This window comes from Parasteatoda tepidariorum, chromosome 11 (genome assembly GCF_982258835.1).
Source record: "Parasteatoda tepidariorum strain Cologne lab strain chromosome 11, Ptep-v5.0, whole genome shotgun sequence".
NCBI lineage: Eukaryota > Metazoa > Arthropoda > Arachnida > Araneae > Theridiidae > Parasteatoda > Parasteatoda tepidariorum.
In genome coordinates this window covers 63047801-63073273 of record NC_141765.1, presented here as the reverse complement: position 1 = coordinate 63073273, position 25473 = coordinate 63047801, and the positions used below count along the sequence as shown (strand labels likewise).

Here is a 25473-nt window from a genome sequence, read left to right as displayed (position 1 = left end):
AAGGACATAAAATTATCTATATTGAAATATACGAAATATTATTATTCACTCATTTTGAAATATCTAGAATATATTCATGCAGCTAACAAAAAGGAACTACATTTTCATCTTTGATTGGATCTTTATGAAATTAATGTTTCTATTTTTTAGATTTCAAAACTAAAACAATTTGTTTTGCTCATTATAAAGATACAAAACAAGTGGTTTTACCATCTTTGAAGCAAGGATTACAATAATTTGAATATATTATTTTATGTTCCGTCTTTTAAAATGAAAATTAAAACTCGCGTATTTGAAAAACTTCCTAAATTAACTCTTCCTAAAAACTCCCTAATTATTGAAGTTAACGAGTCAGTGTTGGCCTTATTAATCTAAGTTACGTATGACGTTATTAATTTGTTAAAATATGTATTTAAAAAAGACTAAGATAGTGAATTCAACACTTAAACTTTAGTTTTAGAACATGTTATTTCGCTCATTTAACTGAGCTTATTATTTCATTATTTAAGCTATAAAAATATTTAGATTTCACTTACAATAAACTATTTAATGCTTAAAAATGTTACCTTAAATTTCACTTAATTAAATTCCACCCCTGTGACATCACTACTATTTTGTCGATTCCCTACTTAATGACATGACAGTTAATGACAGTTACTTTCCATTGCGTTTGATAATGAGCCCTGTCCTGATTTTCCTCTTTTGGACCTTGTGTTTTTATTTCAAAGTTGTTTTTTTTTTTACTTTTATTTATTCTCCAATTATTCGTTAGTAACTTTACTTTTCCTAAATCAAATTAGTTTTTTTTCTCATTCTTGTCTGGAGAATCTTGAAAATGGGCTCCTATTTTTTGAGCTCTTAAAGCATGCTGACTTTTCCAAGCTTTATAATTTTTGCAGCAAATAAAATGAGAATTTTTTTTTTAAACTTTGAAAAAAATAATAGAAGAAAAATAATAAAGAAAATAAAATAAAAAAGAATAGAAAGAGCGGAGCAACTTTTAGTGTTCTATTTTGCCCAAAATCAGCCATAGGAGGGTTAAAAATTCCTTTGAAAATTCTTTTGTAAAACTCACATTCTTAATTTATTTTGTGTAAATTAAATTTTGCTACAAAACTTTACCAAATAAAAAATCTGATATACCGTAACTTTACAGTAGTATTTTTTATAAAATCACTGAATCACTGTAATTAAATAAAAACAACTGTAAAAATTACGGTTTTGAAATTTTACGGTAAAACGAATTTTATGGAATTTTTTACAGCAGGGAACAGCTTATTATATTTCCCAACTTATGTTTAATTGGAGTAGTTTTCCAACAATGTCTTCATATTCCATTTCTTTGATAAGTAATTATTATTTTTTAGTACAAAATTTAACTAAAATAAAATCCTTGAAATTTTTTAAACCATTCTAAGAAAAAATGTTTTTTTCTTTCTCTTGTATTAATTTTGTTCTTTTCTCCTTTTTCATGCATGATAGGTTTCAGTTCTCATACTTTCATAGAGATAAATTATTATGCCGTTTCGAAATACCTTTTCATAAATTCAACTCTTGCTTTTTATGTATCATACCCGTTGTTTGGAACAAATAAATTCAATTCTAGTTGCATAATCATAAGCCAACTGTCTGATTAGTGCATTTCTCTTTACATGACTTATGTTTGAACAATTTATAATGTATTTTTCAAAAAAACTATTATTCTTCTTTTGGGGTGATAGTTCGGTAAAAATAGATTATTAAAGAATAATTATATTCACTTAATTATTAATGTCAGTATTTTGGCCCTTTATTATCTGTTATCTTAAGTAATAATGATGTCAACTTAACTTCATATGTTTTTGCTGTATGACTTAAAATAGCATTATGAGTACAGCCTTTAAAATTCCGTCATATCTCCTTCTATTACTTAGGATGTCTTCCATTTTTACACCATAAATTTAAACCACTGTGCCCTTGCTTCACCAACAATAAAAAAAGTAGAAAAGTAGACACTTTTGAAAAAGGCTGTAAAAATGCTTAAAAATAAATTAATAAGTTTAAGTTTTTAATTTCATTTAAAAATTTATAAAATTAATAAATTTTACAGATAATCTGACGTATTTACTGTGTATTTCTGAATGTTAAAAGGTTCCCCATTTCATACAGTTTAGCATTTATCAATAATATCTGTCTATGAGTATTTAAATGAAATAAATATACAAATTAAGAACTACCACTTTCAATTAAATATTCATAATAGAATTTAAATAATAAGGATGAATTAGTTTTTACTGTAAGCTTACAACTTTACTTCTATAATTTTTAATTCAAAAGTTAAAAACAATGCTCACCTTGCACAGATTGCAGCATTCCAGGAAATGGCTGAACTTAACTAAACTTGTTTTCTTAAATGAATACTTAAGTGCTCTCACCGACATTTATATGATATTATTAACTTCAAAAATAAAATTTATGTTCAAAAATGTCCTCTTTGCTTTGTTTTAAAAATTAAATGATATGCTTCTGACCTTTATACAGCTGAATAGTGGAAAATCGATTTTCTTTCATAAATTCTTAAAAAAATACAAATGTTGGACTTTTTTAATAAATAATTTTAAATTTTTTTAAAATGTCTTATGATCCATTCAATTATCAATACAAATATATCACAGAGTTCTAACACATAACAGAGTTTCTCAAGACAGGCCTATTTGTCTAATTGATTAGGTTAGATGTCTACTTATAATTAGTGTGGCTAGACATATTAATTTACAATCCATCCATCTTGTTAAATCAATATGTTTTACTAAAGCTGAATATTATAAATTTTGTTTGTTGGATACGAATCTATTCCTTCTGTTCTAAGATTAGTTTTCCATTAAACAAAATTAGCGAAAAAAAACTTTCTACTAAACCACTCTTGGTCATAGAACACTATTGAAATCCAATATTACATAATTGAAACGTATTACTAGTACTGAAATCCTGTACCATCCATACTACTATTTCAACCGTGTTACTGCTATTGAAATCGATCAATCGATAAATTAATTAAATGTGGTAATAAAAACCTTCGTCAAGCGAAAAACATTTTTCAAATCATAATGATATAAAAAAATCATATTATATAAATTCGATTTTCGTTAAGTTTTATATAAGATATTTATTAAAAATACATTACAATCGATTTCCCTATAAAAACTATCGTTGAGCATTAACAAAAGCCTCTAAGGTAAGAAAATTTCTTTAGCCAGTCTGTAATCAAGAGAAAAATACATTATGGTCTGGTTAACATAAAACCAAGCCCATGTTTATGCGTATTTATATATATATCAGTAGCAAATTACTTAGTCCTAATCTTGCGAAACAGAGGTTTAGTAATTTAGAAGACTATTGAAAAACACATTTTTTTTTAGTCAAAGACGATGACAAAAATAAAACTACGGCATGAGTCTGTTTCCTTTCTGTTTCTTTTTTAATTTCTTTTTTTTCTTACTGCTGTTCTTGTCTTGATGAGATTTTCCGTGGTTCTTATTTAAGAGTCTAATCTTTTGTTGTAGGTATTGTGCTCGCAATACCTTTTCTTTAAAATGATCCAAATTTTTTTCTCCTTTTTGTTATACAGAGTTTTTAGCATCCCAATTAAAGAAAAGGATAGAAATCTAAATATAGAAACAATTGTTGAGTTTGTTAAATGCCTAACTCAGCATTCTTTGCCATAGCAAAAGGTTTGAATCCTTGCCAATATCTGTCTGCCAAGATGTGCATTGTTTTGAAACAAAAGATTCCGCCTAGTGGGAATGTTCTTAATCTGAGTATCAGAATATTTATTAATGCTTTGAGTTCGTGAAAAAATCTGATTAAAGGTTTTGTAAGGCCTAGATTTAAATTATTTAAGTTCTTAAAAGCAACCATTTAAATATTTTCTTCATTCTTTTAAAGAAATAACTTAAACTAATCGCACCTTATTCAATGATGCTTTTTTTTAGTGATTTATAACAGAAATGAATAAATTTTTGTTCCCTATAAAATTCAAAGTGAACAATAAATCACTTATAAAATTGTTGATACGAGATTCGAAATTATGTCGTATTATCAAGCAATGGTTCATTAACATTGTGAACCTATAAATGAAAACCATTTACTGAGTTCAAAAATAAAATAATGGCATAATTTGATTGTTGTTTCAAAAACATATGCCTCTTTGTTGATGAAACTTACTTAAACCGCGCACGAGTAAAAAAAAAATACTTTTTTTTTCAATTTATCTAAAACAATTTTCAGTTTTATTAAAATATTTTATTTCAATTTATATAAAGCAATTTACTATTATATTTAAATTATTTTTAAATTTAAATAAAATTCAGCTGCACTGAAATATCTTTTTTAATTCTTATACAATTCACATCTAATTTTTAACGAGACCAGCATTAAAATTACTTAAATTTCCAAAAATTACCATTCAAATATTTGTTTCAATAATTTAAGACAAATAATTTAAGTTAATTGCACTTTTTTCATTCATACTTTTTTTGATTATTCATAACAAAAATAAATATTTTTTCGATCGCTGTAAAATTCAAAGTAAACAATAAATCGCATTTAAAAAGTGTTAACACGAAATTTAAAATTATATTTTATTTTTAAGCAATGGCACATTAACATTTTGAACTTATAAATAAGAACTATTTATCTTCGGTCAAATCACAATATTATTGTAGTTTAAAAGATGCGGTAACTCTGTTTTGTTGTAATTTAATTAAATCATAAATAAGTAAAAAATAAAATAAAAAATTTAAAATTTGCTTAGAAAACTTTTCAATTTTATTATTTTTTTCATTTTTAATTAAATACTTTTTCAATTTAAAAGAAATAGTTTTCAGTTATATTGAAATATCTTTTTTTATTCATATAAAATGCTCTTATTATATAAATTTTTTTCAGTTTATATAAAATAAGTTTTAATTACATTAATTACTTTTTTAAAAACTATTACACTAACCCCTGAGTACGAGAAAGCAAAAACTATGCTATATTAATTCTTAAATATTCAAAGAGCATTGATAAAGGAAGAAAAAAGCCTTTTCTCCAGACGAGACTCATCCGTCAAGGGGATGAGATGGATAAAAAAATTCTAAATATGCTTTTAGCCGTCACTTTCTTAATTTTCTCACATAAACTAATGTTAGATCTCAACTCTACTTGGCGCATGAAAAATAAAATAAAGTCATCCAATAAGATTGGGAAAAATATTGTTAGAATTTTAATAAACTTTTTTAGACAAAATTATATTAATACAATTCTTCAATGCATTTTATGAAATGCAGATTAGTCTGGGTTTAGATGTTGGGTGAATTTCCTTGTTTTTTTACGTAATACACAAGCAAACTTTCAGCTTTATTCATAGCTAGAAAAATGGCTAGGTTCATTTCTGCTCCTTTCGTTTTTTTTATTGCTCAGTAATTCAAAAAAATAATTTACTGAATGCGTTGAATATTTCTGTCTTTTCATAATTTGATCCAAAATCATTCATATGCTATCCTTATAGGAAGGTTAAATATAGAACCCTCATACCCAGAATAGTGGGAGGGGTCCGAGTGGCCCACAGGGTATTTTGGTAGGTACCCCATAAACCCAGGTAGATTTGGGTATAAGGTACCCCAGTTTCAACAAGAAAACAAGAGTATTTTAGAATATCTTCAATTATTATTTGTAGAGAAAAGGAAACTCAATTATCTAAGAAACAGATGAATAATTGAAAAGTCAGTGTTATGTTTAATCAAATATTTTCGTTAATCAATTCAAATTAAATACCATAGAATTTTGATTAACTACTATCTAATATATTTCTTATTAAATTTACTATGATTATATTTTAAGGTTTTGGATATGTACTTGATCTATACACAAACAAGCTGGGAAGGGCCAGACAGGTCCCTTCAGTCTTTCTAGGAATACAACAGTGTTCATCTTTCGAGTGTTAAACGTTAGTAGAAATTTTTTAAAAAAAATATATATAAAAACTGACAAATGTACAGTATTAAATTACTTAATCAAAATTGATGGTAGTTTTATTGCCTTACCGTTTTAAGCAAAATCTAACATTTCTTAGAATTATCATTCTCTATTTCTCTTAAACAAATCAAACGATACTTTTATTTCTGACTTGCTTTTAATGGTATAATATGTCAAATTACAGGCTACCATCGAAATGATTTAAAAGCTGAAAAACGTTGAGAAAACAAATATTAAAAATTTAATATGACGAGAGAAGATGGCTCTTAACTGTGGATGAAAAACTGTTTTCGTTTTTGAATAATTTAAGTTTACAGAATTTTTTACCTTCGTTTCAACCGATTTCATACAGAGTAAACAAAAATAAAATGTTACATATATATATACTCTTTATTTTAACTCCTTTAGTGCATCAAAATGACTTTTAAAATTAAGAAAGCATGAATGTTACTTATGTTATTTTACTATAAAATAAATACTATACATTACATACAATAAATACTATACTTTACTATAAAATAATTACTATAAAATAAATAGTTCAATATACAATTAAGGTGCATTTATTTATGATGATTATAATAATATCTGAATGATATATTGTTCAGTTCTTTACTTGAAAAAGTACTTTATAGTTGGAACTTACAGTTCTGAATCCTCTTTTAGTAATAAGGTATTTATTACAAAGTGACTTATAAAGATTTTGATTATTTCATAATAATAATTTCTTTTTGCAATACAGCTAGAATTTGTCTCTTTTTTTCATTTGTTAACCAAGTTTTCCCCTCATTTCTGATTTTTAAACTCATTTTGAAATTACTAGGGAAGAAAAATCACTCATAGATTCGAGATCTTTCATTACTTTAATCTATGAATTAATCTTCTTATCGTCCTTAAGAATAAAATAACTAATTTAGGAAAATTGTGTAGAGAAAAATAAATCAAATTAAAACTAAAGCCTGAAAAGACATTTCAGTAAAAAAAATTCAGAATCAACTTTAAAAAAGCAAATACTGCTTTTATTTAACACAATAAATTTCAGATCTTATTGGTTTAATCTTTATCAAAAGAAGCTTCAAGAGTAAAATAATTACAATAATACATCCGTACAGCGTTTCAAAATATTTAAAGCAAAAAAAAAATTTATTATAAATAAAATCCTTCTCATATTAAAATTTTGATGATCAATAGCTTTCAAGTCATAAAATGATTTATGAATAAAAACTTACAGTTTAAATTAATTTCGTTTAATGTAATAGATGGAGTAAATATATTATTTAAAAAGATCTTGGGCAAATATTTTGAGCTATTTTACAGTCACAAAATAAATAGTTATTTTTTCAAAGAATCATCATACATTTATTTAAACTGCGAAAAATCCTAACAGATTCATAAAATCAAGGATAGATAAAATTAATGTTTAAATCGTAATCTTTTCGTGTGATAGACGGGATAAAAAATATTTTTAAAAAAAATCGTGATTAGCATTTTGTGCAAATTTTAGTTCCAAAATAAAGAGTTACTTACTTTTTTAGAAATCATTCTTATGTTCAAAATTTTAAAAAATGGAGGGTTTTGTTCTGCAGAAGGTTTGAAATCGAGTATTAAAAAAGCTTAAAAGTGAAATCCATTATAATTTTTTAGCAAGATGAAGGAAAAAAGAACAAATTAGAAAAATAATGTATGATAAATATATTGGGTAGAACGCTCTGCATAAATCAAAATCGTTTAATAAAATAAACGGGATAAAAAATATTATTCATAAAAACAAGACGAGTATATTGTGTTATTTTATAGTCACAAAGTAAGCAGTTACTTTTTTTTGCAGAAATCATTCGTATGTTCAAATCACTAAAAATGTGAAGTTTTCTTCTTCAACAGCTATAAAATCTAGCATAATTAAAACTCACAGAATAAATCGACGAAGAAATCAACAAATAATTTTTTTAAAAAAATGTGTTTCAAATAGTACACTATTTTATTGTCAAAAAATAAGCAGTGATTTTGCGTATAGTATTTATCAAAAAAAATAATATCAGACCTACGAATCTTAAGTTTCAACACCTATTTTATAGAAATTAAGAAAAATGAAATGGTAGAAAATCGATTCAGCTTCTAAACATTCTTAAAGACTTGAGAAAGCCTAAGAGGGTATGAAGAAGATTCTTATCTCTGCCTGAAAATTGGTAGACCCTTTTGACATTTTCCTTCGATCAATACTTTGCTCTACACAATGTTAATTTTAACGCCATTCACGCAGACGGTGCAGCTTCTTGTTTTGAGGACAGAGCTTGCTGCAAACAAAACATCTTCCTATTTTGTAAAAATGAGAATAACCCTACTTACTTCCATTAATAACGACAAATGCGAATTATGAAATAAATCCTTTTACATGTTATCAAAATTTGTAATGAAACAATGAATTATAGTTTTGAAATTTTAATTCTATAAACTAATTTAAATTCTTTTCCAAAAAATTCGAAAAAAAATTCATTCGTTTCAACTGATGATGCAGACATGTTAGCTCAAGTTTCAGTTTGCCTAATACGTTACCTGTCTCTGAAATAGACATATATCATCTTTGATACATCATCTTAAAAAGTTCCTATACATTGTTGGAAAAAGTGTAGTATATCATTAAGAATAAATTAATAATAAAAATAAATTAATAACAAAAATAAATTAATAATAAAATAAATTAGTAACAAAAATATATTAATAATAAAAAATAAATGAATAACAAAAAAAATTAATAACAAAAAAATTAATAATAAAATAAATGAATAACAAAAATATATTAATAATAAAAATAAATTAATAATAAAAAATGATCTAACACAAGGAGTTAATTTCCAAAAGAACTTATTTTTAATACACTACCCACCAATATTAATTTGTCGATACGAACTTAACTTTCCGTTAAACTCTGAACTGCTTACTTCAACTTAAGTTTCAATTATACAGACTCTAAAAAAATTTATAAGGAAACAATTTAGGCCGTAAAACATGAAACAACTTATAGTTTATTGAATATTTTACCATTACTGAATGTCAATAGTTATGGAAAAGCATCGGTTTGTTTTTGCTTTTATACTCAATTCTATTTTGTTGAGGAGCGTTCAAATCCATAATATACGATTCTTGCAGATAAATTTCTGTTTAGTTAAATATATCGGGAGAGCCGCTATACATATATAACAAATATATTACTGATAGGAGTGATTATTTGATATATAAGGTATTAATACTTGAATAAAAAATAGGTTATCCATGTTACTTAAAATCTATACAAATTTTTCTCTGATGTTTGTTTTTAAGCCATGAAAACTTTCCATTATTCTCAAAGTATAAATAATAATTTATTCATAAAATCTATTTTTATTTTTCAATAATCCTTTTATCGTAGCTTTTATTTATCGTAGCTTCTTTGTGCCAGAGGCACATTTTTCATGAATCTACTAAACTTTTAAGCTTCTATCTAAAGACGATTTTTTTCCTTAAATTGGAGTATATAGTTTCTTCAGTTTTTCCGAATGGAATATCTTTATATTTGGCGGAAAGAATTTTAACCACGTGGTACTTAGTTCTCACTTGAATTTTAAATTTGCGCTTTTACTACATGCTATAAACAAAATGGAAAAGCTTTCCGTAATAAACATAAAACTAGATTTCAACACTGCCAACAAAAATTCATTTAACTTATTATCTGATATTACTGAGTAACTTTAGCAGCTTTTAAAATGGCAAAATAAGAACAAAAATATTTTGAATTACTAATCGGATTTTTTAAATACATCTAAATATGTTTTAAAGCATCATGAAAAAAAATTAATAAACCCCAAAATTTTTAATCTGGCTTACTAAAACGTGATGAAAATATGCTTTCAAATGGCCAGAAAAGGCTCTTTATATACTTGATCAACTTTATATACTTGGTAACTTGATCAAATTTTTGCACAAAACCCATTGAATTTGCTGGTTTGTACTGAGGGAAAGCAATCAGTTTATACTCAGAATTAAGGGTAAGATCTAATTATTTACGTTAAGTACTATGCGTGTTAAAGAAAAGGCGTTAACAGCTGTTAACAGTTTACTTCATCCTCTTCATGGAGAATTTATGTGGTCGTAATAAAGTGCCTAATATTTTGAAACTATTATTGTGAAATTTAAGCACAGTGCTCAAGATGACCCAGAATAACTTTTGATCTAATGATCAGAATTTCACTTCAGTGGTTTGAGATTGCGACTTCAAATATACTAATTAATTAGTGCAGACGATATTTAAAGTTACGAAATTAGACACAAAACGTTTCTCTTTTTAATAAACATACTTTTGTTTCGCCTGATTCGAATTTGTAACCCTCAAAATATCGGGAGTTATCGCATCTGGGATCTATGGTCTCCATAGTTTTATCGGGAGAGCGGTCCAAAGTTTTGATCTTTGAATGTTAATCTTATTTTTTTCCGTATTTCACCATATCTCGAAAACTTTTTAAGGGAATTAGAAAGTATCTCACTCGATTGTAAAACTCGTTTATCCAAGTTAAATTCCATCCAGAAAAATAGCGTTTAATAAATATTATTATTTCATAATTTTATTTAATAATAGTGGAAAACTTTAGAATTGTAAGGAATATAATTTTTACATGGCAAATTACACATGGTAAATTACACATCACGTGGCAAATTACAAAATTTTAGCGAAATTGGTTGAATAGTTCTTCAGAAATCGAATTGTAAAGAAGCCGTAATTTTAAAACTTGATTTCTCAGGAACTATACGATCGATTTTGTTCATACTTCGTATGTTGCCATGTAAAATTGCATTCTTTAAAATGACTTAAAAATTGTAAGCTTTGCAACTCAAAAATTGTTCCACCATATTTAAAAAAAATAATAAATATTTACTTAGAGTAATATTTTGCACGGAATTATCCTTAGAATTACGATTTTTACAATTGTGTTCAAAAATATTTGAACTCGCTTAAGAATTTTCTCAAGATATGGCAGAATATGCAGAAAATAAAATTAACATTATAGGGTCCAAACTTTGAACCGTTCTCCTCACAAAACTATGGGGACTGTATTTCCTAGATTGCAACTACATTTCGGGGGTCGAAAATCCGAAAATTCAAGCCTTTGAAATAAAAGGATGTGTATACGGAAAAAATACGCTTTTGTGTCCGATTTTGTAACTTAAAATATCGTCCGTACTTATTAATTAGCATATTTGAGGTAACCCTCTGGAACCTTTAAGATTGATTCCTAGAACGTGAAAATCCGATCATTAGATATTTAGGGTGGTTCGTTTTTTATTTTGTGCACTGTACGTGAAGCGCAGCAAGGGACATTTTTAAGCTTTTATTTCATTTTATACAAAAAAAAAACATGAAAGCATTTGAGGCCAAACTGAAATCTTAAAACAAATGCACTTCATGAATTTCACTTGCTACAATTGCTATATATTGTTTTGCATTTATGGAGGGTTTACTAGGATGGTGATAGTCATGCTAAGGAACATTTTAAGCATATATTCGTTCATAATTTTTAACTGAAATAAAAGTAAAGAGGGCTAAGAAATTAACAGTATTTATGCAAAATAATATGCTTAGTTTTAAAAAATTTAAACTTATCACCAAGAAAATATTGACGTAAGAAGTCAATTTAAAGAAATGGGATATGTTATCCCGTTATCTTCCTTTATCCTTAAAGAAAACTGTTATTATTCACGTAACCAATGTAAAGTTTACTAATTGGAAAGATTAGTTCATCCTATATACAAAACTTTTTAGTTCATCCTATATACAAAATAGGCACAAATAGAATTTATTTAATTAAAAGGTGTAAAATGTCTTGGAATATTAAAAGTTGGAATATTAAAGTTCAAAATGCAAAATTAGATTTTACATCTTAGGAATAAGTATAAAATAACTTATTTTAAAATTTGACTGTAATTTAAAAACAATTGGTTAAATAATGTTTCTATTCTACAAGGAATGGCCAAAATTATGTTAGTTCTATGCTCACAATTTTCAGAAAAACGCACTACTTTTGTTTGTAGCATCAATTGTAACGTCTTTGCATGATGATATGGTACGGTATTGACGGTAAGCAAAACATGATCAATTTCCTTTTTTATTTTTTAAACTAAGACCAACGTAGAAGCCTGTTATGACAACTTCTTAGAAAACTTATAAAAAAAAAAACATATCTGCTTACATTTATCGTGGGGATGCTTACCACTTTGCCCTCGGGCTACTTAACGCTCGTCGATTGTTTTACTTTAGACCACCATGGTGCGACCTGTCTAAAAATATTTTGATTTTTTAACTAAATGTTATATAAAATTAAGAATTTCGAAAATAAATTCACCTTGATAAAGCAAAGTGTGCCCGCTGTCCAACTGTCAGAATGTATTTTTATGTAAAAATAGGTTAGGATCCTCTAATTTAAAGAATTCCTTTAACATTAAATTAAGTGTCTTGAAGCATTTTAATCCCCACAACTTCTCATGTACAGTTTTTTGCATTGTTTCTAAGCAAGAATATGCAGATCCAAAAAAAAGTTTGATTGAGCTTTCCGATTCACGACGCTTATATACAGAAGCAAACTAAGAACTACGAAGTTGAGGAAGATACACGACGATGCTACTGATTACTAAATAAATAATAATAAACGATAATACTAAATAAATAAAGACTTAGACTAAACTAAATCAAATTAAAAAAATAATCGCACTGATTCAGTTTATGAAATATTTATTTTAAAACTAGTTTTCCTTCAAAAATTATTCCACCCTGTACCTAGCCATTTAATGAAGTAAGTTCTAATAAATGATTTTAATTATAAATTCTTGCATATTGCTTTAGATATTTCTGTTTATTTTTGACAGCATTGAGATAAAGTAAATAATTGTAACAATTTCATAATTTAAATTTCAAACTTTCTATTTCATACAAAATTTACACTTTTTTTTATCATAGGTATCTAAATGAATGAGTAATACATTGAATAATAAAAATATTAATATAGAAATTTTTGTTTGAGATATTAAGTAATCCATGTGAGAATAAAAAGCTTAATTCTGAGTGTAATTATTAACTTTTGAATAAATGCATGATTTATTCTTGAATAAATTTTTAATTTGCTAAATTCTTGGTAAATAAAATGAAGTGTGCATTTTTTCTGCATATATAATTAATACACCATGTATGTTAATATTAAGATCAAAACTTTAATCACTATATTTGCAAAGCAGTTCTTGTGAAAAATAAAATATTATAGATCATTTTTTTGAATAAAGGCCTTTTTTTTATAAAAAAAATGACAAAAAAATGAATGTTTGATATAAGTGGTAATATATGAAATATAATGCAGTGAAATTAAATTGTGAAATCAAGAAATTAAATTCCCTCCATATATCATAAAATTCATAAATAATTTTATTCCCCCAATTGCACTCATAATTAATTTAAATTTCAACAGCACGCATATCAAAGAAAAAATCTCAATATTGCGAAAGGTTTCTTTCTATTAATTCCTAGCTTTTAAAATATTTATAAAAAGTCAATCTGAATAAAATTCAATATTCTATCATCAAACGTATTAGAAATATTTTGAAAGACGAATTTCGAAAACATTTTTTGAAAATTTATTAAAAAGTTGTTGAGGAGACTTTTCATTTATCAAAACATGTTTTCGTTTCTGAAATACTGCTTGCTTACGAATGAAGCAGCCAGTGAGAGTTACGAAAAAGAAACTGTTTTTCTAAGGACTTAAGGCTCATGCTTTTCAGGGAAGCTTCATGATCTACAAAAGGTGTATGCAAAATATCAAAGGTACTTTATTACAATATTGCTTATAGTTTTTACTTATAAGGAAGTGTCATTCTTCAAATACGTTTTTTTTTATATAATATTTTAGTTTCAAAATCATACATTAAATTTATTTTTTACTGTTGTTAAGTTATTTATAGCTTATTATAATTTATGACTTCAATTAATAGCTTATTATAATTCATGACTTATAATTAACAGCTTATTATAACTTATGACTTATAATTAATACTTATTATAACTTATGACTTATAATTAATACTTATTATAATTTATGACTTATAATTAATAGCTTTTTAATTATGTTAAACTAAGCTGCAAAAAATTTTGGTGTACAGTTGTTATCATTTTTGGTATTGAGGTAACTAAAAATTTTTACTGTGTATGTAGTCATATTTTTTTATTTACTTTTTCACTGTAATGGTTTATTTATTTAATTACTCATTTTATATTTGTTTGTTTTCTGACTACGTATATTTTCATACACATTACAATAAACTAAATGGCTTCATTGTAAAAAATTATATTTAAAAACAAGCATTTTTTATTAATTTATTCGCAATTATTCTTTCAAACAATTGTTATTTATTCACTTTTATAAAAAATTTTCCATAACCACTACAATTCTCTACTTGAAAATATAATTAGTTTACCTAACCAAAAATGGTGGCAACTATACACCGAAATGTTTTACAGTGTACAATTTTTACCTAATACGCCACCATGTTCTATTTATATTGCAAAAGAAGAGTTCTGTTGAATGTAAATGGTTATTTTAATATCAGATGCTTTTCTTATTTTATAACTTTAATATCTGCGCTTTAAAATGTTAAATTTAATAATTAGAATAAAAATTCGATTGCTTTATGTAAATAACTGCTTAACTCAGCATGTTACAAGTACCAAATAAGATAATAATTCATGCAATGAATTAGGACGAGAAACTGTCTGAAATTTATATTTTTTACAAATATCCTAAAGGTTATTCTTCTAACTGCAGTTGTTACGATGAAATTCGGAAAAATTCAGTGATTTTTAAAAAAAAATTCACTCAAACTTTAATTATCAATGTTTTATACCTTCGTAGTTAGAGCAAAATCGACGAAAAATGTTAACTATAGTATTTCATAACCAGAAAACTTTAAGTCGATTAAAAATCAAGAACTTGATTTGCTAATGACATTTCAGGAACCTTTCTTTTTAGTACTTGCATGCATTAAGTCCACACTGTAAAAAATTTTGGATTAAATTACCGGCACTCAGGTTGCCGTTACTTTTTACCGTAAAATCCATTTTTACCGGAACATGTTGCGGGACAAAAATTTGATCTATCGTAGTTTTTACTGTAATGATTATCGTAAAATCCCTCAAGTTAAATAAGTACTACTGCAAAAATTACGATATAATATTTAACGGTAAAATGAATTTTACAGACGATGCACCTAAAGTGCTGGTACTTTATACCATAATTTCACTCGGATTTTTTTTTATTGTACAGTAAATGAGTCCATCGTAAAATGATTGAGTTCATTTAGCACCATTAAAATGTAATAAAATGAAATTAGTTATTAAAGTCTTAAATAAATATACAAACAATCTTTATTTCTATGTTAAATCACTAAATGATCCCACCGTTCATATAATCAGTTTTTGATAAAGAGTTAAAGGACACAATATCAATAATATGAGTCTAGCGAAATGAATTAACTATCAATATCAGTTGCCAATGATAGTATCAGTTAGAATATTTACATCACTAGAAGGGAAGGAAAAAGTTTCGTATAATGAGTTGTTAGTGTCAGATCAATTTGGGTATGGCTTTTGAACTCATCATTTTTCAATTAGTTCAATAGTATAAGGTAATTGATACACGAAGTTAAATTTAGCTTCGATTACGCTTTGTTGCAATTTTAGAATAAGTTTTTTACAGGTTTTGGGTAGTATTAAAATGATTTTTTTGCATTTCAATAACATTTTCGTTTAAAATAAAAAATATCTAAAATAATTTTTACATAAATCTTACAATAAATTGCTTTTTTAAAATACCTATTTTTATCTACACATTTTTAATACAGTCTTAATACAGAAATGGCGAAGCATTTGTTATGAAGAAATGTTATATTGAATTGAAGAAATGTTATGTTTTTTTCACTAGAAAGGCTTTAGAAAGCAGCTTTGATATAGGAAATTAAGCAGCTTAAATAGAAAGCAGCTTACAGATAGGAATTATATTCTTAAAGTATTTTCTAACGTATGATATTTTTGGTGATAATATTTATGTTATATTATTTTTGTGACAAATTAAATCATCAAGAAAACAAAGTCTAAATTTCTTCCAAATAGGGCATTTAATATTTCCCATACTTTAATTTCTAGTTTAGATCAGTTATTGGAAATATTCTTCAATGTACATGCAAAAGCAACTGTAAAAGATTTTTGTTGCTGAAACTTTTTTTTTGTATAAGGAATCTGCAGTGCATAATATTATAAAGATATAGTTCTTATTTCAGAGTAAATGATTTGATAAATGATTCAGCATAAATGAATTATTTTGCGTGCGTATTTTTTGAGTAGTTCAACCGCTAAGAAAACTATCAGAAAAATCTTTCCAACGTTGAATACTTGCACTTTAAACCATAACAGGGTTCAAATTTTATGCGATCTGATAAAAGTGTTAAATTGAACCATGCTTTTCTTCAACTTAAACTACATTAAGCAGTATACTATTTTGATTCAACTTCACATCAAATTTTGGTTGATGCAAATTTGAACGAAATTATGATTTAGCACACTCGAAATTTTTAACATTGTAGTCCCTAAAATAAATTAATCATCCAATAGTGATGTTTTATCAATATCAATTCGCGAAATAAAAAGTTTGAGTAATTTTTTTAAACTTATTGCATTTTGTATTCAAGTTACAGAACAAACTACACTGTAAAAAATTCTGGATCAAATTACGGTAAAATTTAACCAGAGGGCAGCATCTGAAATCTATTTTATAGTAAAATTCTACACCGTAATGTTTGCAGCAAAATTTATTTAATTACAGTGATTTGATAATTTTACATTAAGAATTACAGTGCGAATTGCAAGTTTCGTAGAATTTTATGGTGAAAATAGATTTTACGATAAAAAGCACTGGCCCTCGGTGTTCTAGTACTTTTTACCTGAATTTGATTCAGAATTTTTTTTATCATGTACGTTCGAATGCATGATTTAGAAAAAAAAAGCTTTACTAAGCGTGTAAGATAATCGAATATCTAACCAAAGATATTATTAAGAAGCCCAACAGCGATATTTTCCGATCGATTGATTTCAATTCAAGCCAATAAGCTTTCTTGTATGAAGGTGAGGTTTTTATTGGATTACATAGGAACTAATAGTGTTTTCTTCAGAAAATTATTATTTTCATTGATTGATGTTGCTAAGTGATTGGCTCCGAGACAATGTAGCCAAGAAACGTCGAAAAGAAACTGTCTCCTTTGTTGATTCTCTGACGTCACATTCACCATAATTGGGTTAAGTAGTGCCACACAACACCCCTCCTCACACTTTACCTGGCTACATCTTTCTGCTGAGATACTTGCTTTCGTCGGGGTCTATCGGGACAGTTGCGTTAGTGTGAGTGTTTATTTTGTTCTTTGCATTCACTCGCCGGGGACTTTAATAATACGTTGCATTCTTTTAAAGATATATGAATTACATAAATTACAATGCTGCATATTTTACCTAATGGCTATTTCGAAGGGATATATCCGTAAGCAAATAGAAATTTAATATCATTAATTGTTTCCATAATCGAAATTTCCTTTTTAGATCAGGTGAAAGTGAATTTTATTTTATTTTTAATTGTTCTGTTGAAAAAGGCTGGTCTATTTTACTGGCATTAACCATTTATATACCGTTTTTAGCTTTTTTTTTCTAAAAATATATTTGAATTTTTAATCAAAAATTTTTAATTCGTAGAAACTGTTCCACAATAACCATAAAAATTCTTCTTCATTGCAATCTATACCCGAATTAGATTAAAGACTGATTTGAGGTGTCTTTCTATTTGTTGGCCTGTTTCTTCAGAACTGGTCAAAAATATCGAAAGTCTTGCTGCCTTGTGGAATTTTGTTTTTAATGCAAATTCGTAAATTTTCTTGTTTTTGTTTTCTACTTATTTCTGTAAACCTCATGTTATACTTTGTGGAGCATGAGGAGTTTTCAATCATTTAAATTAAAAAAATAACCATAAAAAATATTAGATAACAAAAGCTGTTTTTAATCCCTAAAAAAGGTAATAGTAAGCAAATAAAGCGAAATATACTAATTTCATTTTAACGATTTCAAAATTTATTTTCGATGAGAACATAAGCAATTAAATTAATGAATGCGAACGTGATAAATAAAATAGATTTATTTAGCTCAAATAGATTTTTGAATTTGAAATTAAAAAAAAACATACCTATTTTATTCTTTAATCATGAAATAAATTTGTGTTTTTGAGTTAAGAGAGTTTTGTCAATATCTTTTTACCCAAAAGAACTGTTTGCCACAGATCTCATTTTACCCTTTAGATCTTTGCCAGAATAAGGATATCACTTTTAAAGTTATTTGAAACATATAATGTGTATTCCGATGTAAAAAAAATTCAGTTAGTACTTAATTAAAACATAGTTAATATTAAAACTTTTGATAAAAATTTACTAGTTTTAATGTTAAAACAGCTCTTGGAATAAAGTATAATACTTATGTAAGTAATCATTTTATTTTACTGCAGTAAAAAACGTGTTCATTAGAATATCCTTTAAGTCAACGCTTCCTTTAAGTTAAGTTGACGTTAAATCTTTTAAGTAAAGTTGAAAGTTAAAGTTTTAAATACAATACAATTGATGACTCATTTTTTTAACTAAAGGTAAGAAATTAGTTTTCAAGTAAAAGCTTGCTTCCTCATTCAAAAATATTTGAATAAGTATAAGAAATCACTTTGCTAACAAACTATTAGAAATTTATTTCATATTATACATATTATATTATTTTAACTTTTTATAAATGTTCTGTACGCATGACTAACATACTGTTTAGCCCCCAGGTCCTCCCTCGACCACCCCCAACCATGGCTGCTGTAGATCCCTTGCCTGCAGATGGCCCATCCGTCACCCTTACCATCCGACTCATTATGCAGGGAAAGGTAGGTGTTCATTTTAATGTATTGTAATTAAATTTGTCAAAAAATCCTAAGTATCCTAAGTGTTACTAGCTAATTTAATTTGCCAAAAAATCCTAAGTATCCTAAGTGTTACTAGCTAATTTAATTTGCCAAAAAATCCTAAGTATCCTAAGTGTTACTAGCTAATTGCGATGAACTTTTATAGCATAGACTGTTCCTACGCGAAAGATTATTGTTTATTTCACTCCATTTCTAGAAATATGTTGGCAAATTGAAATAGCTTAATATACAGGCTAGTTCAAAACTCCATCCCTTTGCAAAGGTCTTCATCTTTTCACAACGTTAAGCTATTTAAAAAAGTTTCCAGTTGTTTCCAATCAGGATTGCTTAGACTTTTTCAGACTTATCTTAAAAAAGTAATATAATGAATCAGACTAATTGAGATAGGCAAATGGCTTGAAATACATCAGGCAAATGGAAAGTAAATGATATATTTTCTTATTAGCTTAAGATTGTCTGGGATCATTGCAATATGTCTTAAATGTGTTGGAGTGATTAGAAAATACTAGAAACTTTTTTAATAAGCCTGGAGTACATACATGTTTTATAAAATGTTTAGTTCAATGAAAAGATTTTGTTAAAAATTTATCCTTAAGTTCTTGCCATCTTAGCAATGAGTTATTTATAGTGTATTACTTATAATTACTTATAGTGTTACTTGTGCTTCATTATAGTGTGTAACTATTACTTGCAAAACAATTTTGAAACAGAAAATAAGCTTTCACGTGACGCAAATTGAAATTGGTGATATTGTAAATCAAGACTTTTAAACTTTGCTGCCAAATATCTCCGTGGCCGCGTATCAATAGAAAGAAAATTAACCACATTTCTGACTTATACCGGTGAATTTTTATATAATACAAAATATTAACGTCATTGGAAACTTGGAGTGAAACTTGGAATACCTTCTTTTAGAACTGCTTATTTTAGATATTTTTGTAAGTTTACATACGAAATATTTAAAATACAAAATACTTTTTTTATTACTTTTTTTAAAATTGATTTATAAACATCAATCTGGATATATGAACAATATATCCAGATTGATGTTTATATTTTGTGTTTCATTTTAATTTTCTAATCAATATCTAAGTTTTCAAAACATTGCTTTTTACATTTACAACACAAAGAGAAATTTAAGAAACAGTTTTATTTCATTGCAGCTAATATTTAGCAAAAAGCATACTTTTTTAGAATCAATTAAATTTAACTCAAATTTAAACTTATTTTTCTGATCACTAGTAAATTGTTTGATTTTTAATACTTAAAAGGCATTAAAATTTAGTCTTAAGCTAATTTCTGATGGGATATTATTAATTGCAAGAAATCTAACAAGCATTTTAATGAACATAACAGAGGTAATTAAGATGTAATAGTTAGAATTATGAAATTATTGAAGTATTTGACCCAATTCCATGAAATTTCTTAATGCAATGTAAGACAATAGCTTTACAACATACTTTTAATTGTATAGTGTGCAAAAAAACTGACTACCCTGAATAACTTTTGATCTAATAATCTGGTCTTCACGTTGTAGTACTCAGTCTTAATTGTTCGAGGGTGTGATTTCAAATATGCTTATTAATTAGCGCCGATGACTCTTCCCCAATCACCCTTCCCCTTTCTTTATTATTGAAACATACACAATTCTATTTTAATTATAATACTCATTATGTGATACATAGATTGCCCATACAATTTGTTCATTTTATTGTCGACATAACTTAAAAAAATTGTAAAAAACATATTTTTACTAAGGAGAAAAAAGACAGTAACATTAAGGTTATATTTTTTCTACATTGTACTTTTTATTCTAAGTAATTAATTGAAGAAAAACATATTGTTCTTAAGTTTGCTTCTTTTAGAGGAATTTTAGAAACAGTAGTTCATCACTTCACTACAGCTCTATAATTTTTCATTTGTAACAAAACATCCTCAAAAGAATATTTAATTACTATCTAGCTAAATTTTTGAAGCACACTTCTCCAGCTTTTCAATCTAAAACTAAGTTTTGCATGAAGACAGATTTTACAATAACCTAAAGCACATTCGGAAGAAAAAAACAGATAATTTTATCTAATAGCAGTATTTTGTTGCAAGAAAGTTTAGCAACGCATTGACGAATCATTAACAGTAAAATCAAAAACTCTGTTACACCCATCATATCAATCTGATATTATAATAAAAAAAATTTACTAACAAAATTTAATTTGTTTTCTTAATAACTCAAGTTAGTTCTCCCTGATTTTTTTTTTATATTCTTTATTTTACAATAAGAAATTCATCTGCAAATAAATAAAAATGTCACCATCGAAATTTATCACAATATATTATAATGCAAAGATTCAGCAAAGCTGTATTTAATTGATTAACGCAAGATTTGACAAATTTCTGTTAAGCCTATTAGTTAGTTTTGAATTCAGGTTACTTTACATATATCTCCATCTACTTATAGTGTTAACTGCTGTAATGCATATATGCATGAACTTGGTTTACCAGGAGCTGATATTTGGCTCCTCCTTCGTCTGATGGTATTCGACTATAATTTTAAGTTTCGCTGTTTTCGGAGATTCGCGAAATTTGATTACAGTATTTATAATAGATCTTTTACTTGAAGGGGAGAGTGAGGAATGAAGAATTTGAATAGTGAATTGTATCACTATATTAAAATTACTGTTCCAAATCACATGATTTGAATCACTTGATTCGAATGGTGATTTGAATTACTTGAATCGAATATCTGATCTGAATTACTTGGTTCAAATCACTTGATTTGAATCACTTATCAGAATCCCTTGATTCGAATCAGTGATGACCATTGAGATTATGGCTCCTCAATTTCGTGACTAACGGATTCTGGCAGTTCATGGACGTTTGCGTTACACGGAGAAAAAAACAGTAGAAACCTCCCTGGGTCATTTCATTGGGAGGTGAGAGTTCTTACCCCTAAGCCTACGGCTCGCTAAGTTATTACTGACACTAGGGATGCTTAACTTATTGCAGTCATAGGAAAATAATGTACTTATATTGGCACTAAGGGTATATAGGTTTTTTTTTTGGCCAAGCAAAATGAAATCGTACCGAAATGTATATGAATCAAAGATTTCACAGGATGTATATGTTTCATATTTTCAGAATTTAGTTTTAAGAAATGTGCCACTATTCATGAAAAGTTAGACAAAAATGTTATTTGATTTGCTTCAAAAATATACAAAGGTGAAAAGAAAAAACAATCGACATGTTTCAGACGCTCAAAAACAAGCGCCCGTTTTCAAGACCTACCAGACGTAAATGAAAAGAAACAAAAGTGCTTTGAAATCTAAAAGGTAAAGTTGTCAACGGAATATAGAAAACTATAGGTGAGGAACAAAACGAGAAAAACCATTGTAGCCGAGTGAGAAAAAGATGTAAAACAGAACATAAAAAACCACAGAGGCCGAGAGGGGCAAATCAAGGTGAAATGTACTTCCACGCGTTATTATGGTGACGAACAAATGTCGCTCACAAGGGAATCAGCATTGATATGAATAAAGCAAGATTCAATTTTTTTCCTTAAGATATGTCCATTATCAAGAATACGAAAATTCTTTAATTGCTGCGCATTTTGAAATCTTGGACTTAAATCCAATTTAAAAAATGCCAAAATTATTTCCACCCCAATCACATCAGCTCATATTGATGCTCTTAAATCTCGTTTTATAAATATGAATGCTGATTCCGTTGTTAACAACATCAGCTCCTAACCTCCTCTCCACAACGCCTAGAAATGCATTTTATCTTGATTGCCCCTCTTGGCCACTGTGGTTTTTTTGTCCTGTTTCTTTCCCTCTCGGGTTCTGTGGTTTTACTAGTTTTCTTTCTCACCTCTAGTTTTCTATTTTTCGTTGGGAATTTTACGTTTATATTTCTAATCACATTTTTTTCTTCTCATTTATTATATACATTAAAGTCATTTTTTTATAGATATGCCATTTTCATGAATTTCATTATCAAAGCATTAGCTGATTCGAATTATTAAGTGATTCAAATTAGTAGTGATTCAATTCAGCAAGTAATTCAAATCACCAAAGTGAACTGTTTCCATTGATTCGAATCACTTGGGTAATTCATTTTGCTCAACTCTAATCATAACTTCCATACTGGGATATCTTGTCTTGTCGATAAAGGCATTTACACAGTGAGTAAGCTAAGGAAAAAGTTGAAAAATACGTTTTAATACTCACTTTGGATAGCAGGAGCGCTTTGGTAGACGGTGCGGGACATATTTGGGAACATTTGAGGCAATCAAGCTCATTTTTTCTATTATTGGTCAATTTACTTTCAGCTGGGTGTAACTCAAATTAAGTGTAATATTAATAATTTGTCATCAAGTTTTTTAAATAACAATAATGCCTGTTATCATTTTATATTACTACTTTTTCATGAGACTAAAAATTATTTTCTTTATCAAATTTCTTGCTTTTGTTTTGCATACTTTTATTTTCGACAGACATAATGCCTCGATTTTATTTTAGCTACAATAGTACTCCGTCATTTTGGTATTGGCTCCAACTTTTAAAATCGAGCCAAACTCCTACCGTCAACCGAGATTCTACAGATAATAGCTCTATATAATTGGAATTATATATAATAATAAACAATAAATAATTAACTTTTCAGCGAAATTTAATTAAATATTTAAATTTGTTGTAAATTTTAATATATAATAAATGCATTTTAATGGTTGCTTTTATTAAGCACTAGATACCAAAATAAGATAGAAAGATTTATTTTTACAATAAATACTAATTTACCTTTAATCTTTGTTCCAAACTGAACTAAAAGTAAAAATAAAAATTACTGAAATTATGCATAAAAACTCAGAATTTACGTTATTTCATAAACTTTTGTTTAGGCATAGCTGTATAAAATGCCAATTAAAGAAAACAGAATTTTTTTTTCCATTCAAAACACAGTAATAGGTAGACCTGTAAAAAATCACATTGTTATTGATATCAGACGAACTATTCTACACTTTACAATAATCATCATTAAAATTTTGATGGCAACGTGGTTTTTCAGACATTCTTAAAGCAGCACACTTTAAAATATGTATCTTCGGGAAGTAAATAAAAGCGAATCAACTAACAAATCAAACAAGCTAAACAATTATTCCAAAGACATGTGCTCAATGAAAAATTTCATATTAAAAACATCTTGCTTACAAAACAGAAATATTATATAGTAGAAGCAATAATTAAAAGTTTTCCCTTACGTGGAAAAGCATAAAGATTGGATTCAACTTTCATGTTCCTCTGCTTTGATTGATCGTTGAAACCTGCCGGTCGTCCGCCATTAACTTGAACTCGGTAACAGTTGCGCTAGGTTGAACCACAGATATGGTGAAATCACCTCTAGCTCACCTCCATCTCTTTTTGACTGAACGGAAATCTTAGTGTAATCGGCATGCGACTCTCTCGTGACTAACGGATTGATAGTGGGATGCGGTCTTGTGCGCTTGCGTTACACGGAGAAAAAAACAACGAAAACCTCCCTGGGTCATTCATTGGAAGGCAAGAGCTCTAATCTCTAAACCAAAGCGGCTTGCTGAGCTATTACTGACGCAAGGTATGCTTAACTAATTGTGGTCATAGCTTTAGCTTTTGATTTTCTTCATTTCTATTTAATAACTTAATTTTTGATTTTATTACAGTCTCAAAGTATGTAACTAAATTAATTTTCAAATGTGTGCTTTATCCTAATATTTCAGAAAAAAAATTAATTTAAATAAAAGAAATGGCTGTTCAATAGAAAGCAATAATGCAATTTAGTGAATTTTTAAGAGGCACTCACTGATGGCAAGCAAAATAATTACAGTACTACTGGGGTTAAGTTTTTAAAAGACTTGTGACTGTAGACAGTATTTTTTTTTCCTGTTTCAAATGTTTAGAATGCATAAGACTAAATAAATATTTGTTTTCATTACTAAGATTTTGCAAAAGAAATACAATTTACAATTCGTACAAATTTTGATAGTGTCTATTAGAGTCCAAAGTCATGGAAATAAAAGATATACTGATATTACGTAAAAATTTGCAAGAATGAAATAAGTTCAGCGTACGCGTGGGAACGAAATCAGTAGCCGAAGTTAAACAAACCATAGCCACCGAGACCATAGTTTGTTGGTGGCTATGATTAAACGCCAGTAAATACATACTATCTCCCTTCTTGCGCACAGTGATGTCATTTCGACCAATAGCGTGATGCTGCAACTTTGAAATTTAATCGCTCGTTTTTTCCTCTCGGCTGAACTCAACGATCAAAGAGCTGGGATACACTTCTAACCCTTTTTATTTAATTTTCTCAAATAAATTGATGGTTGATACTATACTCTGAATAAAAGTTGATTATAATTGATCAATAATGTTAGAAGCCGAAAATTTGG

General features: G+C 27.3%; 1 protein-coding gene across 5 annotated transcripts in view; it reads left to right on the top strand.

Annotated features, from left to right (window-relative positions):
* The window catches only part of LOC107456709 (poly(rC)-binding protein 3), a 128295-nt gene that overhangs the window by 27828 nt on the left and 74994 nt on the right, over positions 1-25473 (top strand). For 2 of the 5 annotated variants that reach the window (XM_016074648.5, XM_016074646.4), the window contains exon 2: positions 18905-19010. In XM_016074648.5, coding sequence (XP_015930134.1) covers positions 18936-19010 — 75 coding nt within the window. In that variant the 5' untranslated portion in view covers positions 18905-18935. Of the gene's footprint in view, positions 1-17343; positions 17592-18904; positions 19011-25473 lie in introns of those variants that run through there. The other 3 variants (XM_016074647.4, XM_016074650.5, XM_016074645.4) reach the window with 3 other exon arrangements.